We start from the raw sequence: 27,619 nt of genomic DNA, 5'->3' as shown, positions 1-27,619 counted from the left end.
CAGTTGTGAGGATTTCTGTTTTCTTTATGTTGAGGTGTAATCCATACTGAAGGCTGTGGTCTTTGATCTTCATCAGTAAGTGCTTCAAGTCCTCTTCACTGTCAGCAAGCAAGGTTGTATCATTGGCATATTGTAAGTTGTTATTGAGTCTTCCTCCAATCCTGATGCCCCGTTCTTCTTCATATAGTCCAGCTTCTCGGATTATTTGCTCAGCCTACAGAGTGAATAAGTATGATGAAAGGATACAACCTTGACGCATACCTTTCCTGATTTTAAACCACGTAGTAGCCCCTCATTCTGTTCAAATAACTGCCTCTTGATCTATGTACAGGTTCCGCATGAGCACAATTAAGTGTTCTGGAGTTCCCATTCTTCACAATATTATCCATAATTTGTTATGGTCCACACAGTTGAATGCCTGTACCTAGTCAATAAAACACAGGAAAACATCTTTCTGGTATTCTCTGATTTCAGCCAAGATCCATCTGACATCAGCAATGATATCCCTCGTTCCACGTCTTCTTCTGAATGGCTACTCTCAGTAGGGATAACTGTTTGATTTTTGTGCATAGTTTTAATTTCCAAAAGCAACCAAGAAGATTTTGGACCCAGGTTTGGTGAACAAGGTGGATAAAAACACTGGAAAATATATTGATGGACAAGCCTTCCCTCCCCAGCTACACTCCAGCTAGGGTAGTCAAAGGTTAGAGTTCTCACTTATAAGCTTGAAGCAAAAAGTCAGCTCAGTGGGACTTCGAGGAAAACTTTTGATTTCCTGATAAAACGGAACCGACTTGAACGGCAGAGTTTTCGCCCTTTCCTTTGCCCTTCCCCTTCTTCCCACCTAGAAAGGCCACCTTATGCCTTGAGGTGCAGAAGCCGTCTTGCAGTCCTAAGGCACCAAGCACAGGATGCAAGTCAACCCGGTTAGGAAAGTAAAGCACAAGGAGAAGGTGAGTCTGGGTGTCTGAGTGCATTATTGAAAGCTGCACCAACCCTGAGCTACTTACCTCCAGACTTCCTATAATAAAAGAAAAATCAGCCTCTGTTTGTTAAGCCACTACAACTGGGTTTTATGTTACTTGCAACCAAACATCTTCATAACTGATGGAACGAGAATGATTACAAAGGAATTTGATATGGTGCATTAATTGATATGGTGCATTAATTAATTGTGAAAAAAAAATTCCACAAAAGGGGTTCAAAATAATGTTAATAACAGCAGCACAGCTGAAATACACACATTGTCTCCTCGTTTAAGGCATTGGGTTGAATACGCTTTGGAGAGCCTGGAAGATCCAGATGGGCTGCCTGTGTCTGGTCTCCAAGGAGGGGGTCATAGCATTTGCACGCGGACCTCAATGGGCTGGAACAGTGAAGGAGGCTGCCTGAAAAAATCTAGAGGCTACCACCAATCCCCCAGTTGTTTTTGTTAGCTGCTGTTGAGTTGGCTCTGATTCATGGTGGCCCCCTGTATAACAATAAAACATTGCCTCGTCCTGCCTCATCTTCATGATCAATGAGCTACTGTCATCCACAGGATTTGCATTGTCTAATTTTTAGAAGTAGAACAGCAGGCCTTTCTTCTTAGTCTGTCTTATTCTGGAAGTTCCACTAAAACTTGTCCACCATGGATGGCCCTGCTGGTATTTGAAATACTGGTGGCACAGCTTTCAGCATCATAGCAGCATGCAGGCCACCACAGTGTAACAAACTGACAGATAAGCGGTGGCAACCCCCAATAAGGATGTCTATGCTTTGAAGTACAGGAAAGATGTTCTTCTAGGGGAAATAGGTAAGAATTATTCTGAGGCTAGGTGGTGTGTGTGTGTGTGTGTGTGTGTGTGTGTGTGTGTGTGTGTGTGAGAGTGTGTGTATGTGATGAGTGGGCAAGCACGCATGTTGCCAAGGAGAAGAGGAAGAGAAAAAGGAGTTTGAGCCTGGGAAATCTGGGACTCTGCCTGGCCCACTTAAGTGGGATCGGCACAGAAGACTAGCCGTAGAGACTCTTCTCCCCTTTACTCAATGCAGAGAAGGAACTAGGAGACCCCTGGTGCAGCACGGTCAGGAGCAGTGTTGGCAGGAAATAGAAGTTCCCACGGTGGGGCGTTGGGGAAACTTTCCCAGCAATGTGGTCTCGCTGAAGCAAACTTTAGCTGCAGAGACTTTGGAAAAGGAGTAAGTACCAGGAGCAGCCTTAAAAGGAGTAGCTTTCATCAGAATCACAAAGTGGGCAGGTACTAGAGGAGCCACAGCTACCAGGGCAAGCATGGCCCTGAGTGGGAACTGGAGGACTCTCCTTTGAATCTGCTCTGATTATTCACCAGGAAGAGACCTTGTGTCTTTAGAAGAAAGTTCTCTCGGTCAAAACAGGCACCCACACAGTCTGACGTCTCTTAAAAGGGGCTTGTGGAAAAAGAGAGTCATGAGGGTTCTCAAGGGTGAGAGAGGTTGGTTGTTGACAGCTCTGGGTTTCCTGAAGAAGATGACTAGGAATGAGAAATCCCACCCAGGACTTGGGGGTACTTCTTCTTCCAGAAACTCTTAATGAAAGGGCAAGAGAAAAAGTGATTCCTGGAGCCTTTTCCGGGTTGATTACAGTGAGGGATATAATCCCCTTAGAGAAAAACACAGGTTAGAATCCCTTCTCCACCACTGACTATCTATGTGAACCTGGGAAAGATACACCACCTCTCTCAGCCTTGGTTTTCTAATCTCTATAATTAGAGTAATAATAATACCTACTGCAATAAGTACTATGAGATCATATGCGCTCAGTAACAACTGGAATGTAGTAGGTGTTCCTTAAATTATAGTTCTCCCAGCAGAGTAGGACTGAAAAGGAGCAACCACTGAGCTAGGAGGAAAGCCTACCCATGCGCGTCCTGGAAACCAAAGGAAAAAAGTTTATCAAGGAGGGATGATTGAGATGAGGACTGAAAATTGACCATTGGATTTAAGAGTGTGGAGAACATCAGCGCCAATTGTTGTTTTTGTGTGCTGTCAAGCCGATTCTAACTCATGGCAACCCTGTAGGACAGAGCAGAACCGGCCCATAATCTTTACAGAAGCAGACTGCCAAATCTTTCTCCCATGGAGCGGCTGGTGGGTTCGAACCTCCAACCTATCAGTTAGCAGCCGAGTACTTAACCACTGCACTACCAGGGCTCCTTTCAGTGACAATAGCAGAGACATTTACTGTTTATCACATATCCAAGTGCGCCCTCATATTTACCAGCCCCTTTGCAGTTAGGCAGGGCTATGTGGCTATTTCTCGTTGATGGACAGTGAGTGATGAGTGTCAGTCTGGGCCAAAACATTTAGGAACAAGCATACAAACCTCTAGTTTGTTCTTCCCCTGCTCTTGTGACCCGGAAGCTATATGTTCTAGATAACATAGCTATAAGACACAAATAGCCTGAATCCCTGAGTCACTGCTTGGAAGACAGCTGCCCTGGAGAGGCACAAGAGCCACAGCAAACCATGTGTGGGCAAGAAACAAACCTCTAGGTGTTAAGCTACTTTAAAAAAAATAAATTATGGTTGCTATACTTTCCCTTCAGTGGAATAATGATGGTGTTACATTTTGGCTGTTCAGGGATTCTTGTAATGGAGCAGGATTTTGGCCAACCAGGGAGCTAGAGTAGGATCTCCTGGACCACTGACCTTCTGGGGAGTTTGGGAACCATCTGAGCTTTGTTCTTCCTTCTCCTAATTCAAATTATATATGGAATGGGTTTGTTTGTTTTATTCCACAAATAAGGATCCCCTAGAACTCCCCACCCATTGTATAGTAGGCTAAGGGCTTCTGGGAAACAGCAAACAGACCCCAACCACAACAATAAAGTCATTGCTCTATTGCTCTGCTCTTTCGATTTATTTTAAGTCCACCAGGAGACTTAATAATCTTGAGTCAAGCTTTGCTAAAAAAGTAATGTCTAGATTCCAAAATTTCCATTTACATATTAAAAGCAAAGCTTGAAGGTCTGAACACCTACTGTTATTATAAACCACAGGTAGCAAGAACTCAAGCCATAGCTTAAGGGAATTTCCTGAACACCAAAGGAAGTGGAGATGCTTCTGGGCTTACGTAAAAGGAGAGAGGACGGAAAGGAAAGAAAAAGGTCAGACATTGGAAACTTTGCAATAGTCCCACCTCCACCCTGAGGCTGAACAGTGGCTGGAGCAGCAACAATATGAAAAACGCAGATAGCCTGAAGAGAAAGCAAAGAGGAGGACTTATGGCTGGCTTCCTATTTAGGACCCTGGGAACAGAGTAAAATGGCAGCATGGAGTATTTAGGCAGAAAGGAGATGAGAGAAGAGAGAAAGTAGCAGCCCCAACTCTCGTTCAGTGTCACAGTTACTGAGGAGGCCTGCCATGGCTTATTCCCATGGTGACAACCTACGGAAAAGGACAGGTCAATCCCATTGTCAAGGCTGTGGGGTAGACTACATGAGTCAGGGACTGGATGGAGAATGTGAAGTGTCATGTCTACAGCACCAACAAGCACCGAGTCAATCAGGGAAGGACCACTGGACCCCGACTGTACCAGGAGAACAGACACACAGTATGCCAGTCACACCTCCAGGACACCAGCAAGAACCCAGGGGACAGCACCAAGCTGAGCACAATGACGAGCCAGCCCTTCCCACATCTCCAGGAGAACATTTTGGACTTCCTCGGAGTCCCAGGGTAGTACAAACAGTTAACATGTTCGGCTGCTGACCAAAAGGTTGATGGTTTGAATCCACCCAGAGGCACCTCAGAAGAAAGGCCTGGTAATCTACTTCTGAAAAGCAAGCCATTGAAAACCCTATGGAACACAGTTCTACTCTGACAAACAAAGGGTCGCTAGGAGTCAGAGTCGAATCCATGGCATCTGGTTGTATCCAGGGAGAAGGGGAAGAAGCAAACCTTTAAGAAAAGAGTTGTTGTTGTTGCTGCTGCTGCTGTTGTTGTTGGGTGCCATGGAGTCGATTCCGACTCATAGGGACCCTATAGGACAGAGTAGAACTTCCCCATAGCATTTCCTAGGCAATAATATTTACGGGAGCAGAGCGCCAGGTCTTTTCTCCCACAGAGCAGCTGGTGGGTTCCAGCCACTAACGTTTCAGTTAGCAGCCAAGCACTTAACCCTTGTGCCACCAGGGCTTCTTTTAAGAAGAGAGAAACCACCCAAATAAAGTAATTGAACAAGGAATATGTATCCAAAAGACCTGAGAACCTGCAACAGGCAGAAATAGAGATACCTTTAATTGGACACTTGATATTTCCCTCCCACTCATTGTCACTGGAAATTGAGGCTCCAGAGCAAGCTGAGAACAGTCAACAAAAGTAAAGAATGCTACGCTGATCGTACATCGAAATGTAATGTGAAGATCTTGACCCTGCTAAAACATGCTTGTTTTTTAACAACCCATCTTCAATACTTTATCACAGCTGAGGCATCCTTTGCCTGCTCTTCCACATAAGGCTGCTCGAAGTGTTTCATACACACGGCAGTCGTTCTAGCTCCGCACATACCGCCAGGAAATCAGGGCTCTGAACTGGTTCAAACTACTTCAGTCCTGGCTGAGGAAGCGAAGCCAGAACAGACCCGAATTTTTACAATTTTGGTGATCCAGAACGATAATCAGAACAGGACAAATTACGGGTCAAAGCCCTGGAATGGGAGACTCAGAAGAGGTGCAGTGAGCCCTTTCAGGAGCCTGATGTGTGAGACTGGATTATTGGCAGGACTGTGGAGAGCAGCACACATTCAAAGCAGTGTGGTTGGCCACCATTTTTGAGTGGGACATTGCTGTTTCCAACTCTGCTCAAAATCCAATGGGCAAGAGACTTTTGCCCTTGTTTTCTAAGAGGGCGATTAGGTTTCTAGCAAGGCTTCACCTGGTAATTTTTCCCATTCCAGTTATTATTCCAGTTCACCCAAATTTTTAAAAATTCGGGTCTGTTCCAGTTTCACTTCCTCAGCCATGACTGAACCGGGAAGAACCGGTTCAAAGCCCTGCAAGAAATCACAGAGGCTGCCCTCCCTCCAGCGAAGGAACTTGCCTTATCAAGCCCTTAGCATTTAGTTTATGCCATTCTGACTATGTTCAAAAAGCACGCGCACACACACACACACACACACACACACACGCTTTTGACTCTTGTTTTGTTGACAATTCCCATCTCTCTAGCTAGACTGAGAGATCTCTGGAGGCAGACTCTCGGCTTCATCCTTTTCATAGAATCCAGCATGAAATACTTACTGAACAAAATGACTTTGTTATGATTTTGTCAAAACTGATTTGAAAATTTATACCTTGACTACCAGCAAGAAGGTCTTATGATTTAGCCCATTTTGCAGTTGATATCTCAAATAGGGAGAGATGAAATACCTATATTACTGCTTTATAAGGCTAGAACCAGATTTACAGCTACTGTCTTAGTTAATAAGCTCCTAGAATATAGGTATATCGAGCAAGAAGAGGACTTCTCAAGCTCCGCACTGTGGACATTCTGGACGAGATAATTCTGTGTTGGGGGGGCTGCCCGGTGGTTTGTGGGATGTTCAGCAGCATCCCTGGCCTCTACCCACCAGATGCCAGTGGCATCCCCCAGTCTGACAGCGAAAAATGTCTTCAGACATCACCAAATGCCTCCCAGAGGGAAAAAACCACCCACCTCCCATTCAGAACTACTGAGTTAGAACATCTAGTCGGAACCAATTTTACCACAGTAAAATCAGGGGTTGAGGAAAGCTTCCTGCACTGGAGGGAGGGTGGACAAAATGGCTTCTCAGAAGTCTACTGTTCTAAACAGTTGCTTGGTATTTTATAAATGCTGCTGCCACTGCCGATAATGATACCTCTCTAGCCTCTCCCTACTACTGAGAATCCCTGGGTCGGTGTAAGGGGTTAACACATGGCTACTAATCAAAAGCTTGGAAGTTTGAGTCCTCCCAGAGGTACCGCAGAAGAAAGTCCTGGTGATCACCTTCAGAAAAATCAGCCATTGCAAACCCCACGGAGCACAGTTCTACTCTGAAACACATAGGGTCGCCATGAGTAGGAGTCAATATGACAGCAACTGGTAACTGGTTTCTGCTGATAAGGAACAATTCCACTGCTCTTCCAGGACCCAGGGTAAAACAGGATCTTCAGTGTCTCCAGAATAGCAGGTGGAGGTTCTGCCAGCACCACAGGCTCTGTCTGCAGCGGGTCTCTGCTTTCCCTCACACAGACAGCACTGAGCCACAAGGAATGTGTCCATGAGTGGCGGCTCACACTCAGCCCTGCCCACCATGAGCCCCTGCCCCTCAGTCAGCTCCACCATCATCCCTTCATCCCATGACCACAGACCTGCTCTGGGTCCTCCACACCTTCTTTGAGCTTGCAAAGGCACTTGGAGTTAATGGACCTCGAATGCCTGGAAGTTGCCCTCAATAAACCCTGCTACGTCCTCAAGTAGGTTAATCCAGTGATTTCTGGGCAGGGTGAGTTCCTACATAATGGAAGTGAGAAAAAAACCACTATAGGCATGGTCCTTCACCCTCTATTCTGGGTTGCATTGTGTCCCCCAAAAAGATATGAAGACCTAACCTCTGGCACCTGTGATTGTAACCTTGGTTGGAAATAGAGCCTTTGCAGATGTAATTAGCTACGTTAAAATGAGGTCACACTGGATTAGATCAGGCCCTAAATCCAATGACTGGTGTCCTTACAAGAAGAGGAGGGGACTCACAGAGACACCGGGAAGAAGGCCACGTGACAACAGAGACAGAGACTGGAGTGATTCATCTACACACCAGTGGACACCCAGGGGCAAGGAAAGATTCTTCTTTAGAACCTTCAGAGGGAGCACGGGACTGCCGACACCTTGGTTTTAGGCTTCTAGCCTCCAGAACTGAGAGAGAATAAATTTCTGTTGTTTTAAGGCACCTGGTTTGCGGTTCTTCGTTACAGAAGCTCTGAGAAATGTACACCCTCCAAGACAGAGTTCCTAAAACCACATAAGCCACCGCGCTGCTGTGCACCGCACAGGACTTTCTAAGGCCTTCCTGTATTTGAATCTCCTGGTGCTTTGCGCCAGATGAAGCACGAACTAAATCCCCATTCCCTGATGAGTAAAGTTGAGGTCTGAGCAGTTAAGTGACTTCTCAATGTCAGGAGCCAGTGTCAAAGCCAGGACTAGCCCAGCGAGACTACTGACTGGAGACCTTCCCCACAGCCTGCAGCACCACTCAGAAGCAGAAGGGAACAGGATTATCACCATTTGGAACACAAGCCCTGGACTTCTGGGCAAAAGGAGCCAGACATTTCAGGCACTGTCCCTTCTCCCCTCAAATCACACATATCTCTTCATCAGCCTCCCCTGGTCCTCACCTCACATTTGCCCTTTAACCCTCAGCAAACATTTATTTCACCCTCCGACCTTCCTCATATAATACCGTCTGCTTACATTGCAATAAGATAACATGGTTGCTACTTCTCAGAGTTATTATGAAGATAAGAATGAGATCATACGTGTAAAGTGTTTGGCTTAGTGTCTGCCAGAGAGTAAGCCCGCAATGAACCTCCTTATTATCACCTAAACAAATAAATAACCAAAACACAGAGGAGCCTAAGCAAGTCAATCAGCAAACATTTATTGTCTGCTGCATATAAAAAAGGTGGCGCAAACAGTTAAGTCCTCAACTACTAGCCGAAAGGTCGGCGGTTCAAACCTATCAAGAAGCGCATCGGAAGGCAGGCCTGGAGATCTGTTTCTGAAAGGTCACAGCCTTGAAAACCCTACGGAGCAGTTCTACTCTGCACACAAATAACAACGCCTACAGAAAAACAAAAATAAAAATTGTACCAGGAAGCTGGTGGGGTAACTCCCTATACCAACCCCGTGTTTGATTTATGAAGCGGGATTCACCACCGCCTTGCCCCCACTTCCTGCCTCTCCTCCTGAGTCTTCCGTCTTAGGCATCAGAACCACTCGTGTCTCAGTTGCTCTAACCAAAGAACTGGGAGTCATTTGATTCCTTTTCTCTCACTCCACCCATATCCAATTGCTTCCCAAAGTTTTTGGTTTTATTCCTAAAAAGCTCTTGAATCCTGTCCCTCCTCTCTAACACCACTGCCATTGCCTTCTCTCCTACTGGGACTATAAAGGACCCTCTTTCTCTGAATGAGCCCTGGTTGCACAGTGGTTAAGGCACTCGGCTGCTAACTGAGAGGTCAGAGGTTCAAACCCACGAGGTGCTCTGCGGAAGAAACATGTAGCAAGATCACAGCCCTGGAAACCCTGTAGGGCAGTTCTACTCTGTCCTATAGGGTGGCTATAAGCCGGAATCAACTCCACAGCAGTGGGTTGGTTTGAGTTTTGGTTTCTCTGAATATTCATTATCCAGGAGCTGTAATTAGAAGGTTGTAGAAAGAAACAAAACTGTCACAACATGAAAATATGCATCCATCTGCACTCAAACATTCCTGCCCACTAACCGCTAGTAGCTGTCCCTACCAGTCACACCGGTCTTACCTGCATTTGCAACGCAGAGTGATGGTAAAGCGGCACTGAACTATTTGCTACAGTTGTAGGATTTCATGAAGTTGATGAAAGTGACATTGCAGAGCTGCTGCCAAGCCACGACAAAGGAGAACTTGGCAGAGTTAAAGTAGTTGTAGCTGAGGGAGAGGAAATTGACTAGGATGAAGGCAGGATTGACACTTCAAAAGCAAGTGGTTTGAGTTATTCAAGGATTGAGAGGGACCCTTGGGAAAACTGATAAAGTCTGAATATTTTCATGATTCTGCTTAGAAAGTCAAACGCAAAGTGGAAGGTGCTGCATCTTACTGTCTTGTAATTTTTTCAGAAAAAAATTACATCTCTCAAAAAGTCAAAAGTGGATTCATTCCTTGTTCTAAGAGTTAGCACAAAGCTGCGATTATTACATACATATAATGAAATATAAGATATTTTGTTTTCATAACTTTTTTGTTTTATTTTTCAAAGAATAAACCAATCAAACTTTTTAAACACTGTTTATTAAGAAGTATGGGTCTCATTCAGGTGAGTAACAGACACATGAGGAAATACTCGCGGTCATTAGCCATTAGAGAAATACAAATCAAAACCACAATGAGAAACCATCTCACCCCAACATTACTGCCACTAACCAAAAAAACAGAAAACAACAAATGTTGGAGAGGTTGTGGGGAAATTGGAACTTTTATGCACTGCTAGTGGGAATGTAAAATGGTATAACCACTATGGAAAATGATATGGCGCCTCTTTAAAAAATTAGAAATAGAAATACCATAGGATCCAGCAATCCCACTCTAGAAATATATCCTAGAGAAATAAGAGCCATCACACAAATAGACATATGGACACCCATGTTCATTGCAACATTATTCACAATAGCAAAAAGATGGAAACAAACTAAGTGTCCATCAACAGGTGAATGGATAAACAAATTATGGTACATACACACAATGGAATAGTATTGAATGATAAAGAACAATGATGAATCCATGAAACATCTCACAACATGGATGAATCTGAAGGGCGTTATGCTGAGTGAAATAAGTCAGTCACAAAAGGACAAATATTGTATGAGACCAATATTATAAAAACCGAAGAAAAGGTTTACACACAGAAAAAAACAATCTTTGATCGTTATGAGAGAAGGGAGAGGTGGGAATGGAAATCACTAACTAGAGAGTAGACAAGTGTTAACTTTGGTGGAGGGAAAGACAACACCTAATATAGGGGAAGTCAGCACAGCTTGACCAAGGCAAAGTTATAGAAACTTCCTAGACACATCCAAACACCTTGAGGGACTGAGTTACTTGTGCAGATGGCTGGGGACCGTGGTCTCAGGGACGTCTAGGTCAAATGGCATAACACAGTTCATAAAGAATATGCTCTATATCCTACTTTGGTGAGTAGCGTCTGGGATCTTAAAAGCTCACATCTAAGATACATCTATATTGGTCCCATCCTGTCTGGAGCAAAGAGGAATGAAGAAAACCAAAGACACATGGAAAATATTAGTCCAAAGGACTAATGGACCACATGAACCACAGCCTCCACCAATCTAAACCCATAAGAAGCAGATGGTGTGTGGCTACCACCATCAACTCTTCTGACACGGATCACAATAGAGGGTCCCGGACAGAGTGGGAGAAATGTAGAACAAAATTAAAATTCACAAAAAAAAAGATCAAACTTACTGGTCTAACAGAAACTGGAGGAACCCCCGAGAATATGGCCCCCAGACACCCTGCTAACTCACCGTTCAGCCAAAGATTAGACAGGCCTATAAAACAAACAATAACACAGAGGAAGAAAGTGCTTCTTAGTTCAACCAATATACGAGACCAAATGGGCAACACAGGCCCAAAAGCGAAGGCAGGAGGCAGGAAGGGACAGGAAACCTGGGCAAATGGACACAAGAGAACGCAGGGTGCAAAGGGAAAGGGGAGAGTGCTGACACATTTCAGGGATTGCAACCAACGTCACAAAACAATTTGTGTATAAATTTTTGCATGAGAAGCTCATTTGTGCCGTAAACTTTCACCTAAAGCACAATAAAATAATAATAAAAAGAATCATGGGTCTCCATTTTACTGTTAGTGGCCTCCCCAATGCCAGTCATCCTCAAGTTATGAGGGTTCCTTATCTTGCAGGGGGGCCTCGGTGGTGCAGAAGGTTAGCTTGCTCGGCTGCTAACCAGAAGGTTGGAGGTTTGAGTCCAGAGGCACCTCAGAAGAAAGGCCTGGTGATCCACTTCCAAAAAGCCAGCCACTGAAAACCCTATGGAGGACAGTTCTACTCTGACACACACAAAGCCGCCATGAGTCGAAGTCAACTTGACGGCAGCTGGTTCTTGTATTGTAATTGTCTGCTGCTCCCGTTCCCTGCACTGCAGCAAATCTGGCGGTACACCTCCCTTGTTTAAACACCTTCGCTGATTCCCCACTGCCCTTAGGAATAAAGCCCAAAATTCTTAACACATCATCAAAGCCCTGCACGATCTGGCCACAGGACTGCCCTCCACTCTCAGCTTCTACAGTCCCTGCTTCCTGCTCTCTCTATGCTCCAGCCCCACCACTTCCTGCACGTGCTCCCCCTGGTGGGCATGCTCTTTCTCGTCCAAGGATCTTTGTTCATATTATTGCTCTCTTTACCAGGAGAGGAGAGAGACTGCCTGTTGTGTCTCCTCTTTCCCGAGTCTGCCACGCTTGATACAGACAACAAGGCACTTTATGAATATTGATAAAAGAATGAATGAGCACTGAGAGTGCTTCCTGATTCTGACAAATCAGTCCGTCAAATAAGCCACGAGTCTCTTCACTTCCACAAGCACCCCACCACCAACTAGTCCTGAATCCAGCATCATTCAGCACTACGAACACCATCCCCCGCTCTATTTGTACATTAAGAACGTAGCACACGTCACTGGAATATCTTTCTCATTTTATGGCTGCATTTTAGCAAGAGACCATTGTTCTAGAAGCAAGACCCCGGAGTACCCCAACCCCTGGCATCACAGGTGTCCAGAAACTCGAGAGGGTCCTGGTGTCATATTCTCAGCGGGGTGCGGGGTGTTGGGATCACTCTGGGAGAAGCGTCACCACTACAATTTCAAAGATTCACCCCAACGATTACTGGTATTTCTTCTGAGCAATGGCAGTGTGACTCATTTATGGCAACTATAATTTTTATATCCTCAAAATAACTCCTTTCAAACTGTACTACGTATAATAAAGCACACTAAAAGATCCACTTCTGCGGCCCCTTCTAGGTGGCCTTGCACCTCCACTCCCTGGTTCCCATGGCAACCCAGAAGACCCTCTCAGACCTGACAGCGGGGTGGGGGCAGCTCAGCATGGAGGGGAGGCTCCAACACGTGGCAACATTCAGCCGAGGACAATTCGAGGCCAGGGGGTCTTCAGCTTCCAGGAGCTGTAGAGCACCCCTGAGAGCTGATGTACTTCAGAACGGAACAAAAACCCGGGAAAGGCTGGCAGGTCATCTTTGAGCCGGAGGCCATCTTGCTTTACTTTCTAAGTTATCAGTGAGGAGGAAGAAAAAAGAAAACTCTTCACAGCTGAGGGGACTTATTCAGATTATTTCAGTCTCTTCTAGGCGCTCATGAAGCCCACCAGGCCAATTTTCATCTAATTTCTGCTATTGTTGAAGGAATAAAGCTCAATGATGTGAAACTGCTTCTGGACTTTCTGCTTCCCCACCCCCCGCCCCCAACTTTAAATCAGACCTTGAATGCTATTTAGAGAAGGGAAATTTCTCAGTAAATTATAAACAGGATTGTTTCACCCAATGGGAAAAACCACTAAGTCAATATGTTTGGGGCTTATGTAAATACATCTGACAGCTGGTTACAAGGCAAAGTGGCTTGCTTGCTGAGTTTAATGATAATGGCCTTTGGATTCAAAAAGAAGACAGAATGCTAGAACCCAGGTCTAATGGAGAAAAAAATAACAAGACGAGCTCGAAGATTCCATAGTTAGCCCCGACCAGAGCTGGAATGCACATGGCGCAGTAGAAAGTGGTGTCCCACTGTGTATGTCGTAAGCAGCCCGTGACAGGTGGTGAAAATGTCCCCCTCGCTCCTAAAATGATTGTAAATTACATGGCACTCCCAAACGGGTGGCAGGGATCATAAGGTTTCCAAATACACATGCGGGTCCTTGTTGTTAGTTACCATTGAGTCAATTCCAACTCATCGCACACCACGTGTGCAGAGTAGAACTGTGCTCCATAGGGTTTTCAAGGCTGTGACATTTCTGAAGCAGATCACCAGGTCTGTCTTCTGAGGTGTCGCTGGGTATGTCTGAACCACCAAACTTTCAGCTAGAAGTTGAGCGCTTAACCATTTGCACCACCAACCATATTGAATGAAGGTCAATGGAGAGTCTCCAAAGCAAGATGAGGCAGGACTTCCAGGTTCAAGCATATTGTTGAGAGATGAGGTGAAGTGAACTCAGGTATCATAATGCCTAGGAAGTAAGGGGATTGTGGGCAAGAAACGAGGTTCGTTTAGGCTGAAGAAATAACCTATGTACAGTACCTAAGAGCAGAAGCATGCAAAGAGACAGGGAGGACGCAACACTCCTAGGCAGAGGGGTGGAGGAACCCTGGCCGGGCTGGCGAGCAGGGAAACCGTGGGGAAAGCAATTTCAACAAGAACCCAGTGCAGGTGTGCCTGGGGCGCATCTGCAAAAGAAGAGCGTTTCTCCAAAGACCAAAGTGAGAACGGCTCGCAGTAGCAGTTCAGTGCAGATCAGAAGGATGGGAGTCAACTGGAATACCAGAAAGTCCAAGGGTCAGTGCCGCAAGTCAGCCCCAGCAGAGCGTGGTGTAGACTAAAGGTGATAATCCACTCACACGGGCCTGCAGCGCTATTTTTGTTCAGCTCGTACAGTACTGGCCTGCCTGGTGATTCCAATTCCATATTTGAATTGGGAGGTTTCACATAAACATCCAGATTTCTGTCTTCTCTTCAAAACTGCCAACTCTAGCCAAAATTCCTATGGACATTCATTCTACAAATATTTATTGACGTCTACTCTGTGCACCAAGTACTACTCTAGGCCCTAAGGATACCACACTGCGGGGAGGTGGGAGAGAGGGAGGAAAGGTTTTGCTCTCACGAATTTACCTTTTAGTGGGGAAGACAAACAATAAATAGACACATGTGCCAGGGGAATGTCATACAGAAAACGAATGCAGAGTGAGGGGAGCGAGAGCAGCTAGGGGGCTGGTATTATAACAGCGGGCAGTCAGGGTAATCTCCTAGCTCCTTCACAGTAACAACTGGCTCAAGCTGGGTCGTAACGGTGTCCCACTCTTACAGAGCATGCTCTCTAGTTTGTCACAGTCCCCACCACTCTCTATTGCCATCTACTCCAGCCCTACTTTACCCACATCCGTGGACTGTGTAGGTATTTGAGTTGTGGCCCCTGGAGTAATTCTCCCTTGGATCCCTCCAACTCCAGCTACACAGAATCTGGGGGAGAAAGGAGATTCTGGGCCTAAGAGAGTGAGGAGAACAAGTAAGAGCAAACAGGATTTGAGGTGATAAGAGAGTGGGGACCCAAGAGAAAGGCCAGTAACCCAATGTCCAGTCTAATGTGGAGACACCTCTGCCAGCATTGGCCCTGGAGAGTGTGATGGAGAAGCACAGTCCCTGAGACCTGAACAGATGTACAGAAGGCGCCCGAGATGTGACAGAGGTCCCCAGGTCTCTGTCCTCCTACAGAGAAGAAGGATGGAGGGCCCAGGTGGCAGAATTCCAGGGACCAAGACTGAGGGCAAGGATGCAGGCTGCAATGGCCAGGGGCTGGCTCATAGAGCCCAGGAACAAATCCCAGGGCTGCACAGCCATCCTGTGGGACTTCCAAGCAAGACGCAAAGAGGACTCTTGGAGCAAAAGGTGAGAAGGTAAAGCAAAGTGCAAAATGGAGAGGGTCCCACCCACAAGGCACAGGTATTGGGAGGAATGCAGTGGCCTCATGCAATTCCCTAAGCCAACAAGAAACCCAAGTGTAATTTTTACAAGATTGTTATAGGCTTATGGGAAATGGATTACGCCTCTGTACTGGGCAGACCCAACCAGTTTCTATCCACTTGTGCTGGGTTGCACAGCCAAGATTAGACGGCAAGAGGTGGGCCACAGAAGTGTAGGGCCAGGAGAAAGCCTCTAACAGAGAGTGGTGCTTGGGAAGGGCTTGGGAAGTGACCCAGGCTGGTGCAAAGGAAGACTCTACTTGTCTCGATTCCTCGAGTCCGTGTAGCCTCTAAGAACAAAGGCAGCACCGGTCCTTTCTCCATGAGCAGGTGGCTGGGCTTGCTGCTGCAAACGTAGAGAACCAGACTCCTCTGGGACGAGGAGAGAGCGAAGGAGGAATGGAGGACCCCTGCTTTTCCTCCCTGGGTGATGGAAGTCGCTACTGGAAAATTGGAGGCGTGTGCCTCTGCGCCACAGCCCCAAACGCTGCTGCGGGGGCTTTGAATAAATGCCTGAGGCCGCTCTGAGTTCCACGGAGGCGTGAACCCACCAGTGAACTCAGCCTTCCTGCTCCTGCACCGGCCTGCCTCCACCTCAACTTGCTCCTTTTCGGCAACGGCCCCACGGGTCAGCACTCACAGGCTCCCCAGAGCCCTGGGGACCCGGACTTTGCATCACCTGTGCTAGATCAACTGCATGTCTGCAGATGACACCAGGGTCACATTTAATTATGCCCTTTAACCAGCCCGGGGTGCTGGCCTGATGGCTAAGGTGGGGGCAGCTGTGTACTCCTAACAAGTCAGAGAGCTGGAGGAGCGCAGACTCACGAGCTGCCTGGGGTGGGGAAATCTTCCTTGAGCCCTGGGGTGATGCCTGCAAAGGGGGAACATAGGCCCCATGGTAATGGGTGGGGCGCTGAGCTTTAGGCAGAGCATTGGCCCTGGTGGGGTGAGTCCTGCTGGGTCTGTGGGATATATTAAAGTCATTCTCCACTAAACGTGTATCACGGAAGTTTTCCAGCAAAACTCCTTTGAGAAGAGATCAGTCACGCTCTTGTTGTTGCCGTGTTCGCTGTCGCCCAGTTGGCCCCTGACTCTATGGCAAGCCCATGCACAACAGAAAGAAACGCTGCCCGGTCCTGCATCATCCCCATGATTGGTTGTGAATTGGACCATTGTGATCCACAAGGTTTTCATGGGCTGATTTTTCAGAACTAGATTACCAGGCCTTTCTTCCTAGTCCATCTTAGTCTGGAGGCTCCGCTGAAACCTGTTCAGCATCATAGCAACACGCAAGCTTCCACCTACAGATGGGTGGCGGCTGCGCATGAGGTGCATTGGCCGGGAATGGAGCCCGGGTCTCCCACATGGACAGCGAGCATGCTACCACTGAGCCACTAACGCCCCAAACGAAGTCACGCTCTGGGATGCAGTTTTCAGACCTAAACCTTGGGCTACTCAGGCTGAGGCAAAGCTTGGAGAAAGGCCCTTGGCCTTGGACTACCCACCACCTTCTCGTTGTTGTTGTCAGGTGCTGTGGAGTCGGTTCCAACTCATAGCAACCCTAGGAACAACAGAGCCAAACACCGCCCAGTCCTGCACCATCCTCACAATCGTTGTTATGCGTGAGCCCACTGTTGCAGCCACTGTGTCAATCCATCTTGTCGAGGGTCTTCCTCTTTTTCGCTGACCCTCTGCTTTACCATGCATGATGTCCTTCTCCAGAGACTGGTCCCTCCTGATAACATGTCCAAGGTACGTGAGACATAGTCTTGCCATCCTTGCTTCTAAGGAGCATTCTGGCTGTACTTCCAACACAGACTTGTTCATTCTTTTTGCGGTCCATGGTATATTCAATATTCTTCACCAACACCACAATTCTCATAAGGTTAATTAATCTCAAGGGTAAGGAGATATCTCCATGGGGACTCACAGGCTCACCTGTACTTTTTGCAACTCTGTTACCAAGCAAAGGATAGGTAAAACTGGACCGTGCAGACAAAGTCTCCTTGTCACAAAAAGAAATCTCCACCTGCTACATTCCTGCAATGCGGGGCTTTTTACCTTTTCTGTACATGGTCTCTTTGGCAATTCAATGGAGCCTAGGATCCATGCTCAGAATAATGCTTTTAAATGCATAAAATAAAAAAGTAATACTATTAAAAAAAAAAGTATATTGAAACACAGTGATCAAAATTTGTTAAGAATTATAATACAGTAATATTTGTGCTTCTTATTAATATGCTATATAAAGGATTTGGAGAGGGGCCTAATAAACAGAATAATTTTGAGGCAGTAATGAGCAGAAATAGTACCTTGAGGTGTTTGCAACAAACAACTATAATGTGATATGAAAATAACCTATGATTTCTATTACTGCGCTTCATTGCCGGCATTCACAATGGAAGAAAATGATAAATTTTAGTTAGGGGTTAGTGAAACTAAAGACATAACAGAACAATTTCATGCTCTTAAAATAATGCTCAAGATGCAAATTCTCCTGTAACGCACTAACTCCAATTCATACTACCATGTAAATAGTTGTCCCAGGCCCTTTCCTTAGAATAGACAGGACAGTGGTGATGGTGGGACCGAACATAAGGGTACTGAGCACTAGGAACCAAGATAGAGAGACAAGATATGCCACAAGGAAGGGGAACCACTGCAGACAGGAAAAGATCCCATTAGCAAAAGCAAGCTTCCTCCATAACAGGATTAGGCCCATGGCTGGGCCAAATGGAACAGTCATCGGCAGTTTTTCCTGCTTCAGGGAGGTCTGCCCCTGACTTTCCAGAATCAATGAGCAGGTTTGGCCCTTTAAGTTCTCTGAGGCTTCCCCTGATTGCTCATTAAAAGTAACCATTCAGACCTAGTGGGTTAGACCCAGTCTTCCAAGGATGCTGCAGATGAAAGCCAAAAACCCACTGCCATCGAGTCGATTCCAACTCACAGCAACCCCACAGGGTTTCCAAGGCTGTAAATCTCTACGGAAGCAGACTGCCACATCTTTCTCCCACAGAGCTGCTAGTGGTTTTGAACCACTGACCTCTCGGTCAGCAGACAAGTGCTTTAACCATTGCATCACCAGGGCTGTGCCTAAAAAGCGCTCTTCAAGATGTTGACATTACTCCTGACTACTGAGGAGCCATGACCACCCCCACCGCAATCCGGGCACAAAAGTCCTTCTCAGTTGGGGAATGCTGACTCACAGAGGAAAATCAACGTGAGGGGTGCAGAAGAGAAAGCAACTGAATTTTGGTCATGGCTGTTGGTTGTCTTTAAAGACACATGAAACCGTCCAGTCATACAGAATATAAAATATACACGGTCCAGAATACCGCATATAAAACTCTATTCATACGAGACTAATGGGGCACAACAGTCCAGGGACAAGGACTAGAAGGTAGGAGGGGACAGGAAAGCTGGTAATTGGGAACCCAAGGTTGAGAAGGGACAGTGTTGACTTGTGGGGTTATTAACCAGTGTCATAAAACAATCTGGGTACTAACTGTTTAATAAGAAACTATTTGTTCTGTAAACATCTAAAGTACAATAAAAAAAATTTAATAAAACTCTATTCAATAGATACAACAAAAGATGAAAAAGACATCGATTCCATAGAGGTGGAAAAAATCAGGCCAATAGAGAAAGAGGAAGTGTAGAAGAGAAGCAAATACAAGCACACACACACAAACACACGCAGAGTGTAAGACTGAGTGTGAATCATGGACAGAAGAGGCAGCACAGAGGGAGGGAAACCCCAATACTTACCAAACTCTTCAAAGACCAGCTCATCTCACTGATTAATCCTGCTCTATATGGGCCCTGAGTGGTGTAAACAGTTTGCATTCAACTACTAACCAAAAGTTCAGCAATTCAAATCTACCCAGCGCTGCAGCAAAAGAAAGGCCTGGCAATCTACTTCCATAAGATTACAACCATTGAAAACCCTATGGAGCGCAGTTCTACTCTGAAACACGTGGGGTTGCCATGAGTCAGGATCTACTCAACGGCAATGGGTTTGGTTTTATGTAGAAAATAAACCGCCCATTAGATTAAAACATTGAATAAACATTGCAGCTTTTGTAATTTAGAAGGCATTCTGATTTCTATCTAAATTCTAGAAGTCTCTGTTCCTCTATTGTTAAAGAAGAAAATCTCCTGCTCCCTGTTCCTGAAAACCCATTGCCATTGAGGCGATTCCAACTCATAGTGACTCTACAGGACAGACTAGAACTGCCACATGGGGTTTCCCAGGCTGTAAATCTTTACACAAGCAGACTGCCACATCTTTCTCCCACATAGCAGCTGGTGGATTCAAACTGCCGACCTTTTGGTTAGCAGCCGAACACTTCAACCACTGCGCCTCCAGGCTCCTTATTCCTGAAAACAGTGTGTCATATTTCATTTTTCAGAGACCAAATCTACTATTATAGGTAACATCCTCATTATGCAGCCTTGGGGCTCATTTACACCTAGAGATGTTTGAAGTCCTGTTGCATTTTCACAACCACAGGCATAAGTGATACAACTTCTTAGTATTTCCAAGCATGTGGATGCAACTGGCTCAGGACTGAATGGAGCTGTGTGGTGGGGAGAGTTAGCGGGCACTGCTGAGCCTGGGAGAGACAGGCAGGCTCTGAGAGGCCTCAGAGCAGAGTCCCACTGCTGTTGTTCGGTGCCGTCGAGTCGGTTCTGACTCATAGCGACCCTATGTGCTACAGAATGAAACACTGCCCAGTCCTGCGCCATGCTCACAATCGTTGTTATGCTTGAGCCCATTGTCGCAGCCACTGTGTCAATCCATCTTGTCGAGGGTCTTCCTCTTTTTCACTGACCCTCTACTTTACCAAGCATGATGTCCTTCTCCAGGGACGGATCCCTCCTGACAACAGGTCCAAAGTATGTGAGACATAGTCTCACCATCCTTGCTTCTAAGGAGCATTCTGGTTGTACTTCTTCCAAGACAGATTTGTTCGTTCTTTTGGCAGTCCGTGGTGTATTCAGTATTCTTCGCCAACCCTGTAATTCAAAGGCATTGATTCTTCCGTCTTCCTTATTCATCGTCCAGCTTTCACATGCGTATGCGTATGCCAATCCATGCATAGAGTCACACTAGGCCCACAGAATGCAGTCAGCAGTAAGAGGAGGCTTCTCTCTGTGTTCCTTTCCTTTATCCACAGCCCACAGAGGCTTGGGACGACCTCATTCACGATCTGTGCTTTTTGAGGATCAGCAAATACCCCCAGCACCTTTATGCTCCTACCAGCAGAGCCAGCAAGTCGGGCAGGCAAGACATGCAGACGTGCTGCTTTTCATGAAACTTTGAAATCCTTCGAAAATACAGACAACTTCAGGATGGGCTTTTTATCCTAAAAGCCTGACCCAGCCTGACTGTCAAGTATGACATGGAACAAGGAAGGCAGATAGAAACATGAGTAGTCTTGAGTTTAGCCTATGCCTGCTTTCAAATTATTTAATAATGATATAAGGCAGAGGGTTGAGGTCAACAGATTGACCCCTGCTATGCCCAAGGCACAATGGGTATAGAGAGTTATTAGACAGTCCCGTGGAACCAATGTATATTCAGGACATCTCTGGGTGGCTCAAACGGTTAAGCACTCATCTGCTAACTGAAAAGTTGGCAGTTCCAACTCACCCAGAGGTGTGTCAGAAGAAAGGCCTGGCAGTCTACATCTGAAAAAATCAGTCATTGAAAACCCTATGGCACACAGTCCTACTCTGGCACACGTGGGGTCACCGTAAGTCAGAATCAATTTGACAGCAATCAGTTTTTTAAGGCGTCTTTGAGTGGTGCAAATGGTTAAGTGCTTGCCTGCTAACTGAAAAGCTGGCTGTTTGAGTGCCCCCAGAGGTGTCTCAGAAGAAAGGCCTGGTGATCCACTTCTGAATAATCAGCCACCGAAAACCCCACAGAGCACAGTTCTACTCTGACACACAGAGAGTTGTCATGAGTCAGAGTCAACTTGACGGCAACTGGTTTGTTTGTTTAAGAGAGTCCCATGGAGCCAATGTATATTCAGGATTCCCAGAGTTATTAACATTCACTTCCACCCTTGGGAGCGCCTACTTCCAGAAGGACAAGGACCCAAGTATCAATTCTCTACTCATCATAACAACCTGGCAAGTTGGGCTTGGCTATCCCTTCACTTTACAGCTGTGAAAACTGAGGTGGCAAGAGCATAGGCATGTCAAGAAGACCCAGGTCTCCCTGGGTATGTTCTTTCCATCACAGCATGCTGAACTACCACTGCTAATGGTAGATCCCAGAGAGAGAGAGGAGGGGCCCCAGGGAAAGGATTTCCAGGAGCATTGTAGGGCATTACATTTAGAGGAAGGGGAAAGATGCCAGGGCTACTGGGCTCAGAGAGCAGAGGAGATCTGGGGAAGTTGTTATGGATTGAACTGTGCCCACCTAAAATGTGCGTCTTCTTGGCTGGGCCATGATACCCAATATTTTGTGATTGTCTTCCATTTTGTAACCTGATGTAATTATCCTCTGCGTTGTAAATCCTCTATGATGTTAATGGGGCAAGATTAGAGACAGTTATGTTAATGAGGCAGGACTCAATCTACAGGATTAGGTTGTATCTTGAGTGAATCTCTTTTGAGATATAAAAGAGAGAAGCGAGCAGAGAGGAGTGGGACCTCATATCACCAAGAAAGAAGCACCCAGAGCAGAGCACGTCCTTTGGACCTGGGGTCCTTGCACTGAGAAGCTCCTAGACGGATGACAAGGACCTTCCCCCAGAGCCAACAGAGAGAGAAAGCCTTCCCCTGGAGCTGTTGTGGTTGTGTTGTCAGGTGCTGTCGAGTTGGTTCCGACTCATGGCGACTCTATAGGACAGAGTAGAACTGCCCCATAGGGTTTCCAAGGAGCGGCTGGTGGATTTGATTCCCTGAATTTGGACTTCTAGCCTCCTAAACTGTGAGAGAATAAATTTCTGTTTGTTAAAGCTGTCCACTTGTGGTATTTCTGTTATAGTAGCACTAGATAACTAAGACAGAAGGGGAGAGCACAGATTGGCCATACCTGAGCCCACCCCTTATTTACTCGTTGAGGTGTTCTTTTGTTTTTTACCTGTCCAGAGCCACTGCCCTTTTCTTTTGAAGAATTTCCCCTGTGTTTTGGAGGGAGGCACCCGATCATAAACCCATCGGCCTGGCCACAAAAGCAGACCCATGACCTAGGCTGGGCCAACCATATATTACCTTACCCCTCTGGCTGCAGGAACTAGCCTACGGAGGGGGCAAAGACCCATGCCATCAAATGAAAGTCTTTTTCTGAGATTTGTAAAATTGAAGTTGGTTTATAATGTTACCGGGATGAAGCTTGGAACCACCAGTGGTCATATTTCCTTCTGCCACAGAAGAGAATGAAGCCAACCCATAGAGACCAGCAGAGAAAGAGCCTCCGCAACATTTAGATCCCTGGAGCCAGGCTGCACTGAGGCCGGCTCTGTCCCTCTCTTTTCATGGGCTACTTAGACAAGTCAATACATTCCCCCCCCCCGCTTTATTTCTTAATTTTGTTGTTGTCAGTAGCCATTGAGTTGGCTCCAACTCATGCTGACCTTACATATAACAGAACAAAATGTTGCCTGGTCCTGTGCCATCTTCATGATCCTTGGTATGTTTGAGTCCATTGCTTCGGCCACTGTGCCAATCCACATCACTGAGGGTTTCCTTCACCTTCACTGGACCTCCACTTTACCAAAAATGATGTCCTTCTCCAGCAACCAGGCCCTCCTGATGACATGTCCAAAGTAAGCAAGTCAAAGTCTCAGACAATATTCTGTGGGATCCATAGGGCTTTCATTAGCTAATTTTTGCAATTAGATCACCAGGCTTTTCTTCTCAGTCTGTCTTAGTCTGGAACCTTGCTGAAGCCTGTCCACCATGGGTGATCCTGCTAGTATTTGAAATACCTGTGTTATAGCTTCCAGAATCCTAGCAACAAGCAAGCCACCACAGTACAACAAACTGACAGACGGGTGGTAGCTCTTAAGCTAGTTGGGTTGGACTTTTAAAACCAGCAACCAAAGGAGCCTGGATTGATACATAGGCATGACTTACTTTGTGGGGTGCACAAAGCCAGAAATGGATACTTCATGTTTAGGACATGGTCCGTTTCAGTAGCCACCAAGGTCTCAAGATGCTCTGGGAAATACATGCGCTGAAGTTTCAGGGAGAGAGAGACTGTGCTGAAACAAGCAGCAGAGGGACCAGCAAGGTCTCTGCAATTTCTAAAGTGATGTATCAACCGTGAGCGTTCATTGGAAATGGGTGCCCGCAGACATGTCCTACAGAGGATTACATGCTCATAACTCACTCCATCACAATATGGAGCGCCCTGAGGTTCCTCATGCTGTGGTAGGACACTGTGTGTGTGTGGTCCTTGCAGGACCTGGCAAGTGAGGGGTCCACAGAAAAGATGGAGCGAGGAAAGCCTGGGATTGCATGGGACACTGTCTTTGGAGAACTTCCACCTCAGTCTTCCAGGATGAAGGCAGCTTGGCCTGGGGATCCAGGGAAGGCTTTTCTTTCGGGGCTGTTTTACCAAAAGACACCCCCATTTAATAGCTTGTGTGGAGGTCAAGCCAGACTTTGCTCCTGTGAGAATGACCTACCCAAAGAGAAGTCACATTCTGCCTGGCAAGAGCTGTTTGGATCAATTGGATCCTTAGCGTTACGGGTAGCCCAATCTTTATTTTCCTGCAATTATGTCTCCAAAGAAAGGCAGCTCCTGGGCTGTATACGAGCATAAACCGTAATGGGAGCCAAGGGGCTCCCGCTTTCAGGATGAAGCTCTGGCATAACAAGAACGGTAAGGAGGAAGGGAGAAGGATGCCCCCATGATGATCAAAGTAGCCACACTTCTGACCTGCTGACAGATGTCCTCACACATACAATATGACGTATGGACAAGGATATTCACTGCAACATTTTTCAAAGTAGCAAAAGAGCAAAAATAGCCCAAGTGTCCGTCACTAGGAGACAGGTTAAATCAACTGTGATACAGGCACGCAATACAGTACAGTATTCTCAGTGGTTAAGACACAGACGAAGCTCTTTACGAATTCAGGTGGAAAGATCTCCAAGATATTTTATTTGAGTGCAGTAAGCAGCGGTGTTTACAGTATGCCACCAATCCCTGGAAAAGGACATCGTGTTTGGTAAGGTAGAGGGTCAGCAAAAATGAGGCAAGCCCTCAGTGGGACGGATTGACCCAACCGCCACAACAAGGGGCTCAAACAGGCGAGTGTTCATGAAGACGGCACGGGACCAGGCAACGTTTTGTTCTGGTCACGTGAAGGTCGCCATGGGTCGGAGCCAACTCGACAGCAACTAACAACAACAACCTTTAATGCAAGAAAGGAATGAAAAACAAGAGTACGTACTTAGACTTGCTTGAGTTTGCATAAAGAAACACAGAAAGGATACACACGACAGAGAAGTGGTTGCAGGGCAGTGAGCAGTGGAGTAGATGGAGACAGAGATGCGAAGCCCACTTTTCTCTGTGTACCTTTTAGTTGTTTTAATGTTTGACCATGTTATATTTTAAAAAAATTAAATAAAATAATAATACAATTAATCTATTAAAAAAGACATAATTTTTTATATAAATCAACTGTTTAAAAAAAAAACTAGGGCGGTCCCCACTGTGCGATGCTGAACTCAGAAAAGCCAACAAAACGTTTACCAAATACTAATCCACCCCGCCCTAGTTCAACAGGTGCCATACGATGCCGCCTTGTTCTTTGGGAACACACACTGTATGTCATCAGGTGAGAAGTCTCCCCTCTTAATCTGGCCACAGTTCACCCATTGTTTACGGGCCAGCCATGCTCAAATTTCATGGGCCACACCCATCGTTGAGATTTAGCCTCTGGCTTCCCACCCTGGTGCTGAGTTGCTGTGCGGTAAAACCAGTTGCCCTTGAGTGGATTTCAACTCCTGGCGACCCCATGTGGGTCAGAGTAGGACTGTGCTCCATAGGGTTTGCAATGGCTGATTTTTCAGAAACAGATGGCCAGGCCTTTCTCCCGAGGTGCCTCTGGGTGGACTTGAACCTCCAACCTTCTTGTTAGCAGCGAGCGCATGAACTGTTTGCACCACCCAGGGACTCCCACTGTGCTGTAAGGCATCCACTTTTCTACTTACTGAGACTCAGTCTGTTCAATGGGTCCCCCCAGGCCCCCTACCAAGGGACCAGCTCCCTTCAGGAGTCTTGATTTAGCACCTCCTTTCCCTCGGTTCGTTAGAAATCACGAGCACCTCAGGCAGCTGCCCCGTTTGTTTGGATGTGAGCTGGACTCGGTTAGCAGGGTTCTTTTCCTGCCATTCCAGCCTTGTCTCCATCACAGCACACACTCACCATGGTAACGCTCAAGCCTCCTTTTGGAAACACTTTCCACTCCTTGCTTAGAACTATTCAAAGGAAAATCCATCCAAGCCAATCAATTAAAAGGCACTTATTAAGTACCTTTTCCAAAGTTAAAAAATCTGTAACAAGGAGCTGTTAACAGCACACATTCCAGGTTGTGTTTCCCTGAGACACACGCTAAATCAGGCTATACACTCAGCTGAAAGCGAAAAGGAACTCCACACAGATCCAGAACAAGAGAAGTTCGGAGCAGCGCCCCCCTGAGGACCCTCAAAGGCTGAGAACACCGAGGCTGTGGGTATCAAGGAATAGGGCACACGGCCCTCCTGTGTGGATCCCGAATCATTCTCAAGGCTTTATAGCCACACCCCATGACCTCGAGCTAAGGCTTATTTGCTATACTTATTAAGGGAGAGAAAATTGGGGGCATTTAAAATAAAGTGCCCTGTGATTTTCCAAATCATGAGGATTTCAAGCAGGCTGAAGAAAGAAGGTTTTCCCGGCTGGAACAAGGGAGAAAGAGAAAGAGGGAAAACCTAAAAATAAAATAAAATAAAAGGCCATTGAGTCTGTATGGATGCTGAGCATTTTGTTTGTTTGGCTGTTTTGTTTCTTCTTGGCCTTCACTTCCAGTTCTACATTTTGCAGCTGTCACTAGGCAGCGATTTAGAAGCCCAGTGAATTCAATTCAAGGCCATGTTGTCCCATAAAATGTAAGTGTTGTCCAACTCAATGCACAGCTCCCACCTGTGAGGCCCTGGGGTCAGGAGGGCTTGGGAGAGCAACCAAGCCAAGTTTGCTCTCAGGCAGAACCTCGGTGTCTGACAGTTGAGGCTAGAACTTACATAACAAAGGAAAATACATTATTTTTAAGCTTAACTGCACCTGATTTGAATAGAAATGAAAGATCGGGAAAGAAAGGGCCTTGGTTCCAGGACTCTGAGCCTACGAAAGAAAGCTGGGCTAGAAAGATAAGATTCTTGTTTTCTTATTACTTATGAAAACATCTATTATGATGTAAACTATGAAAACATCTACAATTTTATAGACATAGCCATTCCACACAGCAAGTTATGTCTACCTTAAGGGTAACCACTATAAAAACAGCACAACACAGTTATCTACTTTATGCATAAAATCCTGGCTTGTTACTCTGACTTAAAGGGGTTAAATGAGCTTGCTGAAAATCTCTTGGTAAAACCAACCAAACCCGTTGCAGTGGAGTCAATTCCCACTCATAGCAACCCTAGAAGAGAACTGTCCCACAGGGTTTCCAAGGAGCAGCTAGTGGATTCGAACTGCCCACTTTTTGGTTAGTAGCCGAGCTCTTAACACTGCGCCACCAGGGCCCCAATCTCTTGGTAGGTGAGCATTCCAGATCCATGATAAAGAATGCAGTCTCAAAAACACAAACCCATACGGATACTCATATATACATAATTTTAACACCATTGTGCAGATAATTTAAGGAGCCTTGGTGGCACAGTGGTTAAAGCGCTTGGCTGCTAACCGAAAGGTTGGCGGTTGGAACCCACCAACCAAGGGTTGCTCCAAGGGAGAAAGATGTAGTGGTCTGCTTCTGTAAAGATTACAGCTTTGGAAACCCCGTGGGGCATTTCTACTCTGTTTATAGGGTCGCTAAGAGTCGGAATTGACTTGACAGCAATGTGGTTGGTACATAATTTATTTGGTCAAGTC

At 46.2% G+C, this 27,619-nt stretch overlaps 1 protein-coding gene across 1 annotated transcript in view; it reads right to left on the bottom strand.

Annotated features, from left to right (window-relative positions):
• Positions 1–27,619, bottom strand: part of LOC101341649 (calpain-8) — an 89,064-nt gene that overhangs the window by 49,499 nt on the left and 11,946 nt on the right. The window contains 1 exon segment of the mRNA XM_012555413.1: positions 22,232–22,245. Within this exon segment, the coding sequence (XP_012410867.1) occupies positions 22,232–22,245 (14 nt within the window).

This window comes from Trichechus manatus, unplaced genomic scaffold (assembly GCF_000243295.1).
Source record: "Trichechus manatus latirostris isolate Lorelei unplaced genomic scaffold, TriManLat1.0 scaffold00039, whole genome shotgun sequence".
NCBI classification, from domain to species: domain Eukaryota; kingdom Metazoa; phylum Chordata; class Mammalia; order Sirenia; family Trichechidae; genus Trichechus; species Trichechus manatus.
This window is presented reverse-complemented; position numbering and strand designations above follow the sequence as displayed.